At 40.0% G+C, this 14,569-nt stretch overlaps 1 protein-coding gene across 2 annotated transcripts in view; it reads left to right on the forward strand.

The window, feature by feature from the left end:
* LOC128203188 (peroxisomal targeting signal 1 receptor-like) overlaps nucleotides 1-14,121 on the forward strand; it is a 32,879-nt gene extending 18,758 nt beyond the window's left edge. For both annotated transcript variants that reach the window (XM_052904489.1, XM_052904490.1), the window contains 4 exons: nucleotides 9,111-9,296; nucleotides 9,856-10,024; nucleotides 10,446-10,603; nucleotides 10,946-14,121. In XM_052904489.1, the coding sequence (XP_052760449.1) occupies nucleotides 9,111-9,296; nucleotides 9,856-10,024; nucleotides 10,446-10,603; nucleotides 10,946-11,171 (739 nt within the window). In that variant the 3' untranslated portion in view covers nucleotides 11,172-14,121. The remainder of the gene's footprint in view (nucleotides 1-9,110; nucleotides 9,297-9,855; nucleotides 10,025-10,445; nucleotides 10,604-10,945) is intronic.
* Nucleotides 14,122-14,569: the final 448 nt, after the last annotated feature.

The raw sequence follows: 14,569 nt of genomic DNA on the forward strand, positions 1-14,569 counted from the left end.
AACAAGTAAGTGATACTGCCCTCAACAAGTTAGTGATTCTGCCCTCAACAAGTAAGTGATTCTGCCCTCAACAAGTAAGTGGTTCTGCCCTCAACAAGTAAGTGATTCTGCCCGCAACAAGTAAGTGATTCTACCCTCAACAAGTAAGTGATTCTACACTCGACAGGTAAGTGATTCTGCCCTTAACAAGTAAGTGATTCTGCCCTTAACAGGTAAGTGATTCTGCCCTTATCAAGTAAGTGATTCTACCCTCAACAAGTAAGTGATTCTGCCCTCAACAGGTAAGTGCTTCTGCCCTCAACAAGTAAGTGATTCTGCCCTTAACAGGTAAGTGATTCTGCCCTCAACAAGTAAGTGATACTGCCCTCAACAAGTAAGTGATTCTACCCTCAACAAGTAAGTGATTCTGCCCTTAACAAGTAAGTGATTCTACCCTCAACAAGTAAGTGATTCTGCCCTCAACAAGTAAGTGATACTGCCCTCAACAAGTAAGTGATTCTACCCTCAACAAGTAAGTGATTCTGCCCTCAACAAGTAAGTGATTCTGCCCTCAACAAGTAAGTGATTCTACCCTCAACAAGTAAGTGATTCTGCCCTCAACAAGTAAGTGATACTGCCCTCAACAAGTAAGTGATCTACCCTTAACAAGTAAGTGATTCTGCCCTCAACAAGTAAGTGATTCTACCCTCAACAAGTAAGTGATTCTGCCCTCAACAAGTAAGTGATCTACCCTTAACAAGTAAGTGATTCTACCCTCAACAAGTAAGTGATTCTGCCCTTAACAGGTAAGTGATTCTGCCCTCAACAAGTAAGTGATTCTACCCTCAACAAGTAAGTGATTCTACCCTTAACAAGTAAGTGATTCTGCCCTCAACAAGTAAGTGATCTACCCTTAACAAGTAAGTGATTCTGCCCTCAACAAGTAAGTGATTCTGCCCTCAACAAGTAAGTGATTCTACCCTCAACAAGTAAGTGATACTGCCCTCAACAAGTAAGTGATTCTGCCCTCAACAGGTAAGTGATTCTGCCCTCAACAAGTAAGTGATTCTGCCCTTAACAGGTAAGTGATTCTGCCCTCAACAAGTAAGTGATTCTACCCTTAACAAGTAAGTGATTCTGCCCTCAACAAGTAAGTGATTCTGCCCTCAACAGGTAAGTGATTCTGCCCTCAACAAGTAAGTGATTCTGCCCTTAACAGGTAAGTGATTCTGCCCTCAACAGGTAAGTGATTCTGCCCTCAACAAGTAAGTGATTCTGCCCTTAACAGGTAAGTGATTCTGCCCTCAACAAGTAAGTGATTCTGCCCTTAACAAGTAAGTGATTCTGCCCTCAACAAGTAAGTGATTCTGCCCTCAACAGGTAAGTGATTCTGCCCTCAACAAGTAAGTGATTCTGCCCTTAACAAGTAAGTGATTCTGCCCTCAACAGGTAAGTGATTCTGCCCTCAACAAGTAAGTGATTCTGCCCTCAACAGGTAAGTGATTCTGCCCTCAACAAGTAAGTGATTCTGCCCTTAACAGGTAAGTGATTCTGCCCTCAACAAGTAAGTGATTCTACCCTTAACAAGTAAGTGATTCTGCCCTCAACAAGTAAGTGATTCTGCCCTCAACAAGTAAGTGATTCTGCCCTCAACAAGTAAGTGATTCTGCCCTTAACAGGTAAGTGATTCTGCCCTCAACAAGTAAGTGATTCTACCCTCAACAAGTAAGTGATTCTGCCCTTAACAGGTAAGTGATTCTACCCTCAACAAGTAAGTGATTCTGCCCTCAACAAGTAAGTGATTCTGCCCTCAACAAGTAAGTGATTCTGCCCTCAACAAGTAAGTGATTCTGCCCTCAACAAGTAAGTGATTCTACCCTCAACAAGTAAGTGATTCTGCCCTCAACAAGTAAGTGATTCTGCCCTCAACAAGTAAGTGATTCTGCCCTCAACAAGTAAGTGATTCTGCCCTCAACAAGTAAGTGATTCTACCCTCAACAAGTAAGTGATTCTGCCCTCAACAAGTAAGTGATCTACCCTTAACAAGTAAGTGATTCTGCCCTCAACAAGTAAGTGATTCTGCCCTCAACAAGTAAGTGATTCTACCCTCAACAAGTAAGTGATTCTGCCCTCAACAAGTAAGTGATTCTGCCCTCAACAAGTAAGTGATTCTGCCCTCAACAAGTAAGTGATTCTGCCCTTAACAAGTAAGTGATTCTGCCCTCAACAAGTAAGTGATTCTACCCTCAACAAGTAAGTGATACTGCCCTCAACAAGTAAGTGATTCTGCCCTCAACAAGTAAGTGATTCTGCCCTCAACAAGTAAGTGATTCTGCCCTTAACAAGTAAGTGATTCTACCCTCAACAAGTAAGTGATTCTGCCCTCAACAGGTAAGTGATTCTGCCCTCAACAAGTAAGTGATTCTGCCCTCAACAAGTAAGTGATACTGCCCTCAACAGGTAAGTGATTCTGCCCTCAACAAGTAAGTGATACTGCCCTCAACAGGTAAGTGATTCTGCCCTCAACAAGTAAGTGATCTACCCTTAACAAGTAAGTGATTCTGCCCTCAACAGGTAAGTGATTCTGCCCTCAACAAGTAAGTGATCTACCCTCAACAAGTAAGTGATACTGCCCTCAACAGGTAAGTGATTCTACCCTCAACAAGTAAGTGATTCTACCCTCAACAAGTAAGTGATCTACCCTTAACAAGTAAGTGATTCTGCCCTTAACAAGTTAGTGATTCTGCCCTCAACAAGTAAGTGATTCTGCCCTCAACAAGTAAGTGATTCTGCCCTCAACAAGTAAGTGATTCTGCCCTCAACAGGTAAGTGATTCTGCCCTCAACAAGTTAGTGATTCTACCCTCAACAAGTAAGTGATTCTACCCTCAACAAGTAAGTGATTCTGCCCTCAACAAGTAAGTGATTCTGCCCTCAACAAGTAAGTGGTTCTGCCCTCAACAAGTAAGTGATTCTGCCCTCAACAAGTAAGTGATTCTGCCCTCAACAAGTAAGTGATTCTACCCTCAACAAGTAAGTGATTCTGCCCTCAACAAGTTAGTGGTTCTGCCCTCAACAAGTAAGTGATTCTGCCCTCAACAAGTAAGTGATTCTGCCCTTAACAGGTAAGTGATTCTACCCTCAACAAGTAAGTGATTCTGCCCTCAACAAGTAAGTGATTCTGCCCTCAACAAGTAAGTGATTCTACCCTCAACAAGTAAGTGATTCTGCCCTCAACAAGTAAGTGATTCTGCCCTCAACAAGTAAGTGATTCTGCCCTCAACAAGTAAGTGATTCTACCCTCAACAAGTAAGTGATTCTGCCCTCGACAAGTAAGTGGTTCTGCCCTTAACAAGTTAGTGATTCTGCCCTCAACAAGAAAGTGATTCTGCCCTCAACAAGTAAGTGATTCTGCCCTCAACAAGTAAGTGATACTGCCCTCAACAAGTAAGTGATTCTGCCCTCAACAAGTAAGTGATTCTGCCCTCAACAAGTAAGTGGTTCTGCCCTCAACAAGTAAGTGATTCTGCCCTCAACAAGAAAGTGATTCTGCCCTCAACAAGTAAGTGATTCTGCCCGCAACAAGTAAGTGATTCTACCCTCAACAAGTAAGTGATTCTACACTCGACAGGTAAGTGATTCTGCCCTCAACAAGTAAGTGATTCTGCCCTCAACAAGTAAGTGATTCTGCCCTCAACAAGTAAGTGATTCTACCCTCAACAAGTAAGTGATTCTGCCCTCGACAAGTAAGTGGTTCTGCCCTTAACAAGTTAGTGATTCTGCCCTCAACAAGAAAGTGATTCTGCCCTCAACAAGTAAGTGATTCTGCCCTCAACAAGTAAGTGATACTGCCCTCAACAAGTAAGTGGTTCTGCCCTCAACAAGTAAGTGATTCTGCCCTCAACAAGTAAGTGATTCTGCCCTCAACAAGTAAGTGATTCTACCCTCAACAAGTAAGTGATTCTGCCCTCAACAAGTAAGTGATTCTGCCCGCAACAAGTAAGTGATTCTACCCTCAACAAGTAAGTGATTCTACACTCGACAGGTAAGTGATTCTGCCCTTAACAAGTAAGTGATTCTGCCCTTAACAGGTAAGTGATTCTGCCCTTATCAAGTAAGTGATTCTACCCTCAACAAGTAAGTGATTCTGCCCTTAACAAGTAAGTGATACTGCCCTCAACAAGTTAGTGATTCTGCCCTCAACAAGTAAGTGATACTGCCCTCGACAAGTAAGTGATTCTGCCCTCAACAAGTAAGTGATTCTGCCCTTAACAAGTTAGTGATACTGCCCTCAACAAGTAAGTGATTCTGCCCTTAACAAGTAAGTGATACTGCCCTCAACAAGTAAGTGATACTGCCCTCAACAAGTAAGTGATTCTGCCCTCAACAAGTAAGTGATACTGCCCTCAACAAGTAAGTGATTCTACCCTCAACAAGTAAGTGATTCTGCCCTTAACAAGTAAGTGATACTGCCCTCAACAAGTAAGTGATACTGCCCTCAACAAGTAAGTGATTCTACCCTCAACAAGTAAGTGATACTGCCCTCAACAAGTAAGTGATTCTACCCTCAACAAGTAAGTGATTCTGCCCTCAACAAGTAAGTGATTCTGCCCTCAACAAGTAAGTGATTCTGCCCTTAACAAGTTAGTGATACTGCCCTTAACAAGTTAATGGTTCTGCCCTCAACAGGTAAGTGATTCTGCCCTTAACAAGTAAGTGATACTGCCCTCAACAAGTAAGTGATACTGCCCTCAACAAGTAAGTGATTCTGCCCTCAACAAGTAAGTGATTCTGCCCTCAACAAGTAAGTGATTCTGCCCTCAACAAGTAAGTGATTCTACCCTCAACAAGTAAGTGATACTGCCCTCAACAAGTAAGTGGTTCTGCCCTCAACAAGTAAGTGATTCTGCCCTCAACAAGTAAGTGATTCTACCCTCAACAAGTAAGTGATTCTGCCCTTAACAAGTAAGTGATTCTGCCCTTAACAAGTAAGTGATTCTACCCTCAACAAGTAAGTGATTCTGCCCTCAACAAGTAAGTGATTCTGCCCTCAACAAGTAAGTGATTCTGCCCTCAACAAGTAAGTGATTCTACCCTCAACAAGTAAGTGATTCTACCCTCAACAAGTAAGTGATTCTGCCCTCAACAAGTAAGTGATTCTGCCCTCAACAAGTAAGTGATTCTGCCCTTAACAAGTAAGTGATTCTGCCCTTAACAAGTAAGTGATTCTACCCTCAACAAGTAAGTGATTCTGCCCTCAACAAGTAAGTGATTCTGCCCTCAACAAGTAAGTGATTCTGCCCTCAACAAGTAAGTGATTCTGCCCTCAACAAGTAAGTGATACTGCCCTCAACAAGTAAGTGATTCTACCCTCAACAAGTAAGTGATACTGCCCTCAACAAGTAAGTGATACTGCCCTCAACAAGTAAGTGATTCTGCCCTTAACAAGTAAGTGATACTGCCCTCAACAAGTAAGTGATACTGCCCTCAACAAGTAAGTGATACTGCCCTCAACAAGTAAGTGATACTGCCCTCGACAAGTAAGTGATTCTACCCTCAACAAGTAAGTGGTTCTGCCCTTAACAAGTTAGTGATACTGCCCTCAACAAGTAAGTGATACTGCCCTCAACAAGTAAGTGATACTGCCCTCAACAAGTAAGTGATACTGCCCTCAACAAGTAAGTGATTCTACCCTCAACAAGTAAGTGATTCTGCCCTTAACAAGTTAGTGATACTGCCCTCAACAAGTAAGTGATACTGCCCTCAACAGGTAAGTGATTCTGCCCTCAACAAGTAAGTGATTCTGCCCTCAACAAGTAAGTGATACTGCCCTCAACAGGTAAGTGATTCTGCCCTCAACAAGTAAGTGATTCTGCCCTCAACAAGTAAGTGATTCTACCCTCAACAAGTAAGTGATTCTGCCCTCAACAAGTAAGTGGTTCTACCCTCAACAAGTAAGTGATTCTGCCCTCAACAAGTAAGTGATTCTACCCTCAACAAGTAAGTGATACTGCCCTCAACAGGTAAGTGATTCTGCCCTCAACAAGTAAGTGATTCTGCCCTCAACAAGTAAGTGATTCTGCCCTCAACAAGTAAGTGATTCTGCCCTCAACAAGTAAGTGATTCTACCCTCAACAAGTAAGTGATTCTGCCCTCAACAAGTAAGTGATTCTGCCCGCAACAAGTAAGTGATTCTACCCTCAACAAGTAAGTGATTCTGCCCTCAACAAGTAAGTGATTCTGCCCTCAACAAGTAAGTGATCTACCCTTAACAAGTAAGTGATACTACCCTCAACAAGTAAGTGATACTGCCCTCAACAAGTAAGTGATTCTGCCCTCAACAAGTAAGTGATACTGCCCTCAACAAGTAAGTGATACTGCCCTCAACAAGTAAGTGATCTACCCTTAACAAGTAAGTGATTCTGCCCTTAACAAGTAAGTGATACTGCCCTCAACAAGTAAGTGATACTGCCCTCAACAAGTAAGTGATCTACCCTTAACAAGTAAGTGATTCTGCCCTTAACAAGTAAGTGATACTGCCCTCAACAAGTAAGTGATTCTACCCTCAACAAGTAAGTGATTCTACCCTCAACAAGTAAGTGATACTGCCCTCAACAAGTAAGTGATTCTGCCCTCAACAAGTAAGTGATTCTGCCCTCAACAAGTAAGTGATTCTACCCTCAACAAGTAAGTGATTCTACCCTCAACAAGTAAGTGATTCTACCCTCAACAAGTAAGTGATTCTGCCCTCAACAAGTAAGTGATTCTACCCTCAACAAGTAAGTGATTCTGCCCTCAACAAGTAAGTGATTCTACCCTCAACAAGTAAGTGATTCTACCCTCAACAAGTAAGTGATTCTGCCCTCAACAAGTAAGTGATTCTACCCTCAACAAGTAAGTGATACTGCCCTCAACAGGTAAGTGATTCTGCCCTCAACAGGTAAGTGATTCTGCCCTCAACAAGTAAGTGATTCTGCCCTCAACAAGTAAGTGATTCTACCCTCAACAAGTAAGTGATTCTGCCCTCGACAAGTAAGTGGTTCTGCCCTTAACAAGTAAGTGATTCTACCCTCAACAAGTAAGTGATTCTACCCTCAACAAGTAAGTGATTCTGCCCTCAACAAGTAAGTGATTCTGCCCTCAACAAGTAAGTGATTCTGCCCTCAACAGGTAAGTGATTCTACACTCAACAAGTAAGTGATTCTACCCTTAACAAGTAAGTGGTTCTGCCCTCAACAAGTAAGTGATTCTGCCCTTAACAGGTAAGTGATTCTACCCTCGACAAGTAAGTGATTCTACCCTTAACAGGTAAGTGATTCTACACTCAACAAGTAAGTGATTCTACCCTCAACAAGTAAGTGATTCTACCCTTAACAGGTAAGTGATTCTACACTCAACAAGTAAGTGATTCTACCCTCAACAAGTAAGTGATTCTACCCTTAACAGGTAAGTGATTCTGCCCTCAACAGGTAAGTGATTCTGTCCTCAACAAGTAAGTGATTCTACCCTTAACAAGTAAGTGATTCTGCCCTCAACAGGTAAGTGATTCTCCCCTTTACCAATAAGTGATTCTTAAGTGGCTCTCTTGTTAGCTCCATGGCTCTCTTGTTTGCTCCATATACTACTTGTGAGCTCGACTATTCGAAGAATAGGTGGACTATACTACTCGCCCCAGCGTCGGCGTCCGGTTCAAGTTTTAGGGCAAGTTGGGATTTTCACTTATAAGTCCAATACCCTACATTCAATTGACTTAATAATTCACACAGTTGTTCAGGGCCATCACATGATGAGGTTAGATAACTCCATATTATTCTTTACACAGATTATGGCCCCTAATTGACTATGGAACTTGGGTTAAAGTTTTAGGGCACGTTGGAATATTTACTAATAACTTCTATATCCTTTGTTCAATTGACTTAATACTTCACACAGTTGTTCAGGACCATCCCACAATGAGGTTACATAACTCCATATTATCCTTAATACAAGTTATGGCCCCTGATTGACTTAGGTTAAAGTTTTAGGGCATGTTAAAGTTTTAGGGCAAGTTGGGATTTTCACTTAAAACTCCAATACTATTCATTCAATTGACTTAATACTTCATACAGATGTTCAGAGCCATCACATAATGAGGTTAGATAACTCCATATTATCTTTTATACAAATTATGGCCCCTGATTGACTATGGAACTTAGGTTAAAGTTTTAGGGCAGGTTGGGATATTGTTTAATAACTTCTATCCCCTTCATTCAATTGACTTAATACTTCACACAATTGTTCAGGACCATCACCCAATGAGATTACATAACTCCATATCCTTAATACAAGTTATGCCCCCTGATTGACTTAGGTTAAAGTTTTAGGCTAGTAAAAGTTAAGGGCAAGTTGGGATTTTAATAAAAAAAAAACTTCTATACCGTTCATTATATACTTAATAAAATTCAAAATTATTTACGACCTTCTTACAACAAGAAACATAACTACGTTTTAAGCCTAAATACAAGTTATGGCCCTTTTTAATTTTTATTTTTTTCCTTTGAAGGGCATATTTGTATATTCTTAACCACATTTTCATAATGGGAAATCAAGGTTTTTGAATGACTTGCGTCATTGTTTGGGCGGGCTGGTGGGAGGGCAGCATCAAAGTCACCTTAGGCCTAAAAAAAAAATATGTCTGTTTCGGGTAACCCAACCCTACCTATAAAAATGCGCCGACCCTAACTATTTTTTTCCGTTTCTGAGCAAAAAAATATTCGTTAGCGAATAGAGAGTTATGAAGGGCGGATAAATGCGAATTGGACGATCAGAATTATTGTTTATATGATAAAACAAAGTCAGGCAATGTAGGAAAGACTGCCATGTGCAAGGAAACACTCTGAACTTACGACAGATTTAAAAAAAAAAAAAAAAAAATCGCTTCCTACCCTACCTAAAATAAAAAGTTACCCAAAACAAAAAAAATAATTTTTTTTGGCCTTATGTATCAAATAATTTTAGTTAGGTTTGACATAAAGAGACCAAACTTGGTATTATTACATCGTTATTGTATTCTAAGTCAAAGCGGCGTAGTCGAGAGCGCTGTCTTACGATCTTGTTTGATTACATGGTTCATCTACTTATATTACCTTTCAGATGTATAGATCTCAATCCAGGCAATCTGATGGCACTGATGGGCCTATCTGTAAGCTATACAAATGAGTCCCTGGCATCCCATGCCTGTCATACTCTCAGACTGTGGCTCAAAAACAATGAAAAATACGCACACCTCGTTCCAGAACCAGTTGAGAGACACCCTAAAGTCTCATCTTATGTGTCAAGGTTTGTGATTGGCCATTACTGATTAAAGGAATTAGTAGTAATTTCTATTTCCCCTAAAAAACACCAAAATATACCAATAAGCGATAGGTATACAGTCAGTTTGTAAGTAATCAAGTTAAACCTTCTGCCCCTGCCTTATAGATTTAGTTTTCCTAATGCCTCGTTATGTTGTCACCATCAGTAAGCCAAACGCATTAAAAGTGTTAACTTAAACAAATATTCCTAATTTTATTATAAATTTATAGACATACTGTTTTTGTCAGTGTTCTTATTCTGCAAGTTATGTCTGGATCAGAAACTTTGAACTTTGATAGATGTTGATGTGTAGTTTTGCACTTTGCAAGAATGTTTAATCTGGGCACTCATGTTCACTTTCTTAAAGAACCAGCTTTATCTAGCCCATTACTTTGAAATCTTTTAAAAGGAATCATTAATAACTTTGAACATTTATAGATGAAAATGTGAACTTTTGTACAGAGCAAGAATAATGAATCTTGAAAAGTCAACACTATTTAAAGGATTGTCCACTATTATACTGTTGTATGAATGTGTTCTGCAGTGGTGAGCACAAGGAGATACAGGATCTGTATATCGCAGCAGCACGTGGATCCCCAGCTGGCGAGATTGATGCTGATATACAGAGTGGTCTGGGAGTGTTGTTTAACCTCAGCGGAGAGTATGACAAAGCTGTTGACTGCTTCTCTGCTGCACTACAAGTCAGGCCGAAGGTAATCAAGTATTGAGTTTAGTTAACACTTATTTTTTTTTAGCTTAAGAGGTCTAGGGAAGTAATAAAAATAAAACTTGGCACACATGTTGTGAGAGACAAATCACAGATGTAGAACAAGGCTTTTAAGTTCTTGCTTCGATAATTGTCGAGTTATGCCCCTTTTTTGACTGAAATAAACAGACAAGTGTTGATATTTGCTCCATGACGCTCTTTTTATGTTCCTATGTGCCATAGATTTATCTATTATAATTGATTCTCATAACATGAAACTATCATAATGGCACTGTAGAAATTTCAAAAAAAGTCCAAAATAGGCTGTGACTATTATAGTGAATTTATATATGACATCATAACTGTGGCAGTGTGGAAAAGCCTAAATACACTTAGGCGATATTCTACTTATACATTCTTACACCCAGGATGCCCTGCTGTGGAATAAGCTTGGAGCTACCCTGGCCAATGGTAGTCGCAGTGAGGAAGCTGTAGATGCCTACCACAATGCCCTGCAACTCTCCCCGGGCTTCATACGCTCTCGGTACAACCTGGGTATCGCCTGCATCAACCTTGGCGCTCACAGGTAGGCTTAAGCTTTTATCTAGTAAAATTTGTCAGGGCAAAAGGTTTAATAAAAATTAAATGTTAGACCATGTTAATTTTTCAAAGAGAAAACCATTGCAAAATGATCTTGTAATTTTAAAAAATATTATAACATTCAATCATCTGGAAAGCAATCATATATTAAGCTAAATGTTTTGCTTCCTCAGAATGTTACTATTCAATGAATCACACTTTTCAACACACACATTTATGTATTAGGTTTCCATGCTGTCTTGTGTAAAGATAACTGAAGAACATAAAGCTGTTCTTTATCTAGCTGTTCAATTTAACACCAATTATAAGTACTATTTTTGTCTTTCAGAGAAGCAGTTGAACATTTCTTAACAGCCTTAAATATGCAAAAACAATCGCATGGGATGAAGGACCCCCACGGAATGAAGGACCCACAGAGTGTGATGTCACAGAATATCTGGAGCACATTGAGAATGGCCATATCCTTGATGGGACAGACTGAGCTCTACCAGTTATGTGATAATAAGGATGTAGATGGTTTGCTGGCACAGTTTGGTGTTAATGGGAATTCTTGATACATAGGAGAGGATGGTTGTTCAGACAATGGGGTCTTCTTAGGAAGATGTTCCCAACAAATTTGTGATACTCATTGTAATCATGGAGAAAAACCTGTACATTATAGGAATGGAACTGTTCATTCTAACTGCAGGAGTCATTGGGATACTAAAAGTCATCAAGTTATGGCTAATCACAGAAGCTGGAAGTCTACATCCTGTCAAAAGCCGGCTAAAAGCAGTGATGCTGACAACAGCAAATCCCAAGAAAAAAATAATCACTGTGATGAAGATGATGTTGGTGATCATTGCAAACCTCAAAATGAAAATGTGCCTTGTAGCATTTATTTAATAGGAGACCAGGCCGGCCATTTGGTTTCAGGAATTCAGCAACAGGAGTTTGCGGCATCCTATTCTGATGTTGATAAAGATTCATCAATAAGGACTGAACATTTGTCCTCAAGTAGGTTTACACTTTCAAAAGATAAACATTGTTCGGTTAAAAACCCAAATTTTGCTTCAATTGATGGATGTGATCATGAAAGGACTTCTGTCAAAAAGGATTATGAATCATATGATAACTGTTATGATGTTGAAATTCCTGGTGTTCTGAAACTGATATTTGATTAATATTCTGATTTCTGGAGATATGTATTTGTTATTAATTACATGAACTACTCTGTTGGTATATATATATATATATATATATTATCTTCAGAGATTTCAACATTTCCAACATTAACGCTAGTTCCTTGATCCTTGATGTAGTGGCTATATCATTGTTTATACATGCTGCAGTGATTTATAGAGATTTATCAGTGAAATAAAAAAGATTTTTCACTGCTTCAAACATTAAATATATGAACATCATGTCAAGTGCGATTTTTTTCACTGTTTTAAAACATGGGCCCACTGACATGCCCAAACCAAACGTCATTGCATACAGGGCTGGGACTCAATTTTAACAATGTCACAGAAAATGGCATGGTTTGCTGAATATCTACAACTAACAGCTAGTGTGTATCCTTTTTAGTGATATATAATAAAACAAGACCTATACATGGTAGTGGCAGGTGGAGCCTTGGCGGGCTCGGTAATGTCTCTTGATGATAAGGGGGGTGGGGGGAGGTGTTGTCACACTCTATGTATGGACAGGCATCAACATTTAGCTTTATTTTTAACGGAACTATCACAAAACTAGCTTATTTGTGGGTCAGATACCTTAAAGTGCTCTCAATCATTGTCTTATATATCAAGGGGCTCATTATTAGCTCGACTATTTGAAGAATAGGTTGACTATACTACTCGCTTGGCGTCGGCGTCCGGTTAAAGTTTTAGGGCAAGTTGAGATTTTCACTTAAAACTCCAATACCATTCATTCAATTGACTTAATACTTCACACAGTTGTTCAGAGCCATCACATAATGAGGTTAGATAACTCCATATTATCTTTTATACAAATTATGGCCCCTGATTGAATATGGAAATTAGGTTAAAGTTTGAGGGCAGGTTGGAATATTTATTAATAACTTCTATACCCTTCATTCAATTGACTTTAATAATACTTCACACAATTGTTCAGGACCATCACCCAATGAGGTTTCATAACTCCATATCCTTAATACAAGTCATGGCCCCTGATTGACTTAGGTTAAAGTTTTAGGCAAGTAAAAGTTAAGGGCAAGTTGGGATTTTAATAAAAAAAACTTCTATACCGTTCATTCAATGCACTTAATAAAATTCAAAATTATTTACGACCATCTTACAACAAGGAACATAACTCCATTTTAACCCTAAATACAAATTATGGCCCTTAAATTTTTTTATTTTTTTTTTTATTTCTTTTGAAAGGCATACTTGTATATTCTTAACCACATTTTCATAATGGGAAATCAAGTTATTTGAATGACTTGCATCATTTTTCGGGCAGGCTGGTGGGAGGGCAGCATCAAAGTCACCTTATGTATCGAATAATTTTAGTTAGGTTTGACATAAAGAGACCAAACTTGGAAATATTACATCGTTATTGTGTTCAATTCTAAGTCAAAGCGGCGTAGTCGAGCCCGCTGTCTTACGACGGCTCTTGTTCTATATTATACTCTGTTATTGCTATTTCTATAATATTTAATTCAGTGATAAATTTTTGCATTTTTATGCCCCCGAAGGTGGGCATATTAAAATCGCACCGTCCGTCCGTCCGTCCGTCTGGCTCTGTAACTTTCCCTTGTATGGACAGATTTTAAAATAACTTGCCACATGTGTACCACATACAAAGACGACGTGTCGCGTGCAAGACCCGTGTCCCTACCTCAAAGGTCAAGGTCACACTTAGTGTTTATTCACAATGGAGTGCTGCATATAAGGACATAGAGTATAGGTTGTCGTGTCCGGGCTGTTACTTTCTCTTGTATGGACAGATTTCAAAATAACTTGCCACATGTGTTCCACATACCAAGATGACGTGTCGCGTGCAAGACCGGTGTCCCTACCTCAAAGGTCAAGGTCACACTTAGTGTTTATTCACAATGGAGTGCTGCATATAAGGACATAGAGTATAGGTTGTCGTGTCCGGGCTGTAACTTTCCCTTGTATGGACAGATTTCAAAATAACTTGCCACATGTGTTCCACATACCAAGAAGATGTGTCGCGTGCAAGACCCGTGTCCCTACCTCAAAGGTCAAGGTCACACTTAGTGTTTATTTACAATGGAGTGCTGCATATAAGGACATAGAGTATAGGTTGTCGTGTCCGGGCTGTAACTTTCCCTTGTATGGACAGATTTTAAAATAACTTGCCACATGTGTTCCATATACCAAGATGACGTGTCGCGTGCAAAACCCGTGTCCCTACCTCAAAGGTCAAGGTCACACTTAGTGTTTATTCACAATGGAGTGCTGCATATAAGGACTTAGAGTATAGGTTGTCGTGTCCGGGCTGTAACTTTCTCTTGTATGGAGAGATTTTAAAATAACTTGCCACATGTGTTCCACATACCAAGACGACGTGTCGCGTGCAAGACCCGTGTCCCTACCTCAAAGGTCAAGGTCACACTTAGTGTTTATTCACAATGGAGTGCTGCATATAAGGACATAGAGTATAGGTTGTCGTGTCCGGGCTGTAACTTTCTCTTGTATGGACAGATTTTAAAATAACTTGCCACATGTGTTCCACATACCAAGATGACGTGTCGCGTGCAAGACCCGTGTCCCTACCTCAAAGGTCAAGGTCACACTTAGTGTTTATTCACAATGGAGTGCTGCATATAAGGACATAGAGTATAGGTTGTCGTGTCCGGGCTGTAACTTTCTCTTGTATGGACAGATTTTAAAATAACTTGCCACATGTGTTCCACATACCAAGACGACGTGTCGTGTGCAAGACCCGTGTCCCTGCCTCAAAGGTCAAGGTCACACATAGT

Source organism: Mya arenaria, chromosome 9 (genome assembly GCF_026914265.1).
Source record: "Mya arenaria isolate MELC-2E11 chromosome 9, ASM2691426v1".
In the NCBI taxonomy this organism is placed as follows: domain Eukaryota; kingdom Metazoa; phylum Mollusca; class Bivalvia; order Myida; family Myidae; genus Mya; species Mya arenaria.